Source organism: Cyprinodon variegatus, unplaced genomic scaffold (genome assembly GCF_000732505.1).
Source record: "Cyprinodon variegatus isolate N-32 unplaced genomic scaffold, C_variegatus-1.0 Scaffold239, whole genome shotgun sequence".
NCBI classification, from domain to species: Eukaryota; Metazoa; Chordata; class Actinopteri; order Cyprinodontiformes; family Cyprinodontidae; genus Cyprinodon; species Cyprinodon variegatus.
In genome coordinates, this window is record NW_015150692.1 from 459,598 (window position 1) to 464,521 (window position 4,924).

At 36.3% G+C, this 4,924-nt stretch overlaps 1 protein-coding gene across 1 annotated transcript in view; it reads left to right on the forward strand.

The window, feature by feature from the left end:
* The window catches only part of LOC107089126 (tripartite motif-containing protein 35-like), a 5,543-nt gene extending 2,069 nt beyond the window's left edge, over positions 1-3,474 (forward strand). Inside the window, exons 5-6 of the mRNA XM_015381706.1 lie at positions 1,853-1,971; positions 2,096-3,474. Coding sequence (XP_015237192.1) covers positions 1,853-1,971; positions 2,096-2,601 — 625 coding nt within the window. The 3' untranslated portion in view covers positions 2,602-3,474. The remainder of the gene's footprint in view (positions 1-1,852; positions 1,972-2,095) is intronic.
* Positions 3,475-4,924: the final 1,450 nt, after the last annotated feature.

Sequence of the window (4,924 nt, forward strand, 5' to 3'; positions counted from 1 at the left end):
TTTAAAGTTGTGAGATTCGGTCTAGAATCTCATAACTTCTTCCTGGTCTGTTGAAGCACCAATAGTCTGCATCCAATTATTTAATTAATTGCTCTTAGTTTTTTGGATTATATTTTCTAGTTACCGACCTGTTTTTACTATAATTTAATTTGACAAACCGGGTCTTCTCTACATTCTTTTTCCTGTTTGGTGCGATTGCAATTGCGGGTCTTGATCTGGATTGACCGGAGCGGAGCCAAAATGAGCTCAGCTCCGTATTTTGATGGTGAGGGATGGAAAAGACGTACGTGGGCGGTGACGAGCGGAGGATGTGGAACAGCGCTCATTGATTTACATGAAAGACAAGTACTCCGTACGTGAGCGGAGCGCTGGCGGAGTATGTGGAATCTGGGGTAAAGGAGGACAAATACACGTCCGGCTTCCACGTCAGGCTCGAAGGCAAATTACCTCCAAACAGCTCTCTTGCCTCTATCATTTTCAACCAAAACTGGTTGATTTGGCCCTCCTGCAGCAGCACTGGCCATGCTCTATTTTGTTATTGCGCTGTCTCTCTGCCCTCACATACACACGGCAGCATGTAGCTTCTCGCTTCAGTCTGTAACTCCGCCCACATCAAAGTCGGCCATTTTGATTAGGTCACCAATAGGAAGATCCCATATCTGCTGACCGACGGCATGTGGAAGGAGTTGGATATCCAACCGAGGTGTCCTGCAGACTGAAGCGAGAGGCTACATGCTGCCGTGTGTATGTGAAGGCAGAGAGAGAAGGACGGGCCGCGGCGGCTGCGGTAGTATTGATACTTTTAACATTGAGTATCGTATCCGGATACAACGTTTTAGTATCGATACTTTTTGGAGTATCGATACTTTTGACAACCCTAGTATGCAATGACATTATAAAAGTACCCACTGGATCTCTTCAATAAAACCACTGAGTTAAATTGTGACCATAAACAAATACTGAGATAATGGAGAAAGAAAGTACAGGGATCTGAATCAGATAAACTTTTTGCCAAGTTGTGTTTCACACATATGATGGATTTGCTTTGGTTACAAGGTGCTACAAATAGACTAGGTGCAATTGACCTTAATTTATTTGTAAAAGAGAGCACAGAGGCAGATATTTAAATACAGTTACAACAATACGAAACAAAATTAAATACTACACGTCTGGTCATTGTTTTATTTCCAATGGGAAAAAGTCAGCAGGGGACTTTGGCGTTTTTCCTGAGACTCCCTGCAGGTAGGAAGCTGTTTTTAAGGAAAGAAGGTTTGATCAACTACATCAGCAATATCCAAACAGTTCCCTCTGAAAGAGTGATGATGGACACACTTTAACAAGTTCTTGGCAATGAAAATTCTTCAAATTTAAATGATGTGTCTCATCTTCTAAATGTTCTCCTCAGAAATTGTTTCTGGATCTGTTTTAAGTTTTAAAATCAAGCTGCTGACTAGTCGCACAAACCATATGTCGTAATTATATTACATTCTTCTGCCTCAAAGCTGGTAGGTTTTGAAATAACTCTACCAAGGTTTGTAAACAAATCAAGGACGTCCCAGGGTAAGGAGCATTTCCATCCTTCTCAATACAACAATCCTTTCACAAAGTCCAAAGACGCCCAAAGGGTTCCCTTATTCTACTTCCCACCTCAAAGTGTTTTGTCTCTGATTGCTGCAGTTTGCATTAGGACATAAATATATGCTGGATAAAAAAAATATATTTTTAAAAGAAAATCAAATGCATGTATAAACAGTCAAACCGATACTTTAAGGTTAAATATTTATGTGTTTCTTTCTTTAAAATGTGAGTATTTATAATCTTTTACTTCTCTGTGAATTCTTCACAATTTCAGATCTCTGTGTACACTGCCAGAACCAGAGACTCCAGCTGGAGCACTTATTGATGAGGCTAAACACATAAGCAATCTGCAGTATTCAGTTTGGAAAAAAATGGCAGATATCATACTATACAGTAAGTAAACTATTTTAAAATGGTGTATCTTTTAAATTTGTAAATGTTTTTCCTATCAAAAGATGTCTTACAGGGTTATTAATGTGTTTTTTTTTTTTTTTGTTCCATTCATCTGTTTCTCAAGCTCCTGTTACTCTGGATCCCAACACCTGTAGCAGCCATATGACTGTATTGGATAACCTTACTAAACTGGTAGAAAATTCTAATTTTGACTCAATTCCTGATAATCCTGAAAGGCTACACTGGGCAGACATTCTTGGTGCTCAAGGTTTCAACTCTGGTAAACATAGCTGGGATGTGGAAGTGGATGGTCAGTGGACTGTAGGTGTGGCTGCTAAAACCAAATTTGCTGGTTATCAAAAATCATGGGCAATTTATATATGCCCTTGTACCAATGTCCTACGTAACCTTACTCTAGGGGATTACATCACAGAAATCAATGTAGATCCATATCCTAAAAAAATCAGGGTGTACTTTGATTACAACAGAGGAATATCATTTTTTGACCTTGATCGAAAAAAGATGGTGTATGCCATAGAATACACTTTCACAGAAACAGTCTATCCATACTTTCGTGGAAATGTTAAAATTCTGCCAACTAAATTATCAGTCCGTATAGAGCCTCGTTGATCATCATTCTAGAAGCATTTTAAATCAAGCTTTCTGAATTTTGACCTTCTTGACAAAACTTTCACTAACTTGTATTTTGCTTTTTTTCTTTATGGTAGTAAATTAGCATTGTTCTTATTTTGTATCAAGTTGACAAGCAGTCCATGTTATTATGTTTACCTACTAAACATGATCTACATGGGCTTGTTAAGGAAAATCTCAGGAATTCCAATGAGTTTGCCAGGTGGATTGAGGAATTTTGAAATGTGTGTCAAGAATCCTGCCACTGTTATTTTTGCCAATGGCCATATTGCACTATTGTAATTTGTAAACTATGATTGCATTATATGACTACATATTTTCACTGTAAAACAATTACATTTTTTTTCTGTGTAAACAAGGTAAGATAGGAAATGTATTCAACTTGACAAAATTCTATAAAAAACATTTTCAGCTTTCTATTAATCAATGCTAAAGACATCCACTTACTTTATGGATTAAAAGTATTACTGTCCAAACAGTTACCTGATATTATTATTATTATTTTTTTTCTTCGGTTGTTGATTTTTGTGAAAATGCAATAAAGTGGTATTGTTAGAAAATTAGTACAATGAAATCTACTCCTTTTAACATTTTCTGATTTGTTTAATTTTTATTTTTTTTTGTTTATTTTTGTTTATTCACATTTTGCTTTCCATGTGAATGTTGAATCTGTACAGTTTTGGAGCATTTGGACCACAAGCCAGCTTATTTTCTTCATCGACAAAGGTTTATTATATTATTTCTGTGAGCCGTTTTCACATGATCTGTCTTGGTTAAATTTAGATGTTTCATTGTGTAATTATGAATCCTGGTAAGAATCCAATATTGGTTTTTGATATGATGTTTTTGAAATAAAAGTTTTAGCTTTATGTAGGTAAATTGATGTGCAAAGTTATTTTTAAATAATTATGTAAAGTGAAGTCTATCCAATTTTATGTAGTGTTTTTTGTTAAAAATGTTACAAGGTTGACCATTACTTAAATTAAAATAGAAAACTTTCAAGAAAATCTGAAATTATACAGCAGAATATGAGATCAATATGCATGTTAGGTGTTTAGGATATGTGTAAAGAATTTAGAGGGATTTAGATACTTTAGTTTTTGCTTAGTTATCATTTAATCCATTCACCGGGCAAGGAGAAAGGAAAAAGCCAAATTATGGTGATAAAAAGACAGACAGATTGAATATACCAAGGAAAGGAGGGAATCAGACAGATATAAGACTGACTAAAAGCCACTTTATTTGAATTCCTGTTGCACAAAGCAGCAGAAACCTGCATGCAATAGCTTAAACTGAAGTAACTGTCCATGGTTTAGCATTTCCCTACTAAAGCAACTACAACAGTTGCATGAAAAGTGGAAAATTGTGGGTTTAACTCACAGTCCATATTTCAAGATTCTAACAATGCCTCTGATTACAAAATATGTCCAAGATTGACCCAAATCAGAGCAGTCAGGGTTTTGTATGGAGATAAATGAGCACATGCATGTAAATGCACATGTGCACTTCCATACAGCCGCTTTACCATCTGTTCCTTGTTTTTAGGCCCCTTCTGATCACATTTTAACTTATATTTTTGCGGCCTGGATATCTTCAGAGTAGCTGTAGGTACGCGGCACTGTCGTTTGTTTCCGTCTTCAAGGGCTTTTTTGTTTTGATTGGCTCTAGTGCTGCATTCGGCGGCAATCACTAAAGAATTTGAGCAGCAAGGATGCTTAGCAATCATTGCTATGAAATCCAAAATGATCAGACACACATACACTCACACTGGTCTGATTACTACTTTATCTGGTGATTATAATGCTATAGATGTAGGTTGAACCTGCAAGTAAAACTCGCAGAGATATTCTTTGGGTAAATGTTTTACATTTTATAAGAAAAACAATTTTTTTTATAATTTCCAATTAAATATTTCGTGCAGGTTTTTTTCAATGTTCATCTTATTTTACATATCCACCAAAATGCTTACTTACACACACACTCTTGCAGAGGTTACCCTCCATGTTAAAGTGCTGTGATAAAGTGCTGTCTGCTGTTCTTTCACTCTTGAAGTCCCCTGAGAGTAGATCAATACTAGCTTAGCATTAAGTTACAGCTAATGTCTTCATGTTTTTAACCAGGCGATGTGTGGGTGGGCTCCATGAGCCTCTGTGTGTGTGTGTCTGTTTGTCCCTGACATGACCCAAGTTATAATTATCATTAAATGTCAATGAAGGCAATAGGAAGAGTTCGGCTCTATAATAAAGCCATAAATTACAACTCCTCCTCCTGAAGTGTAAGAAAGGCTTAATTCAAATCTCTT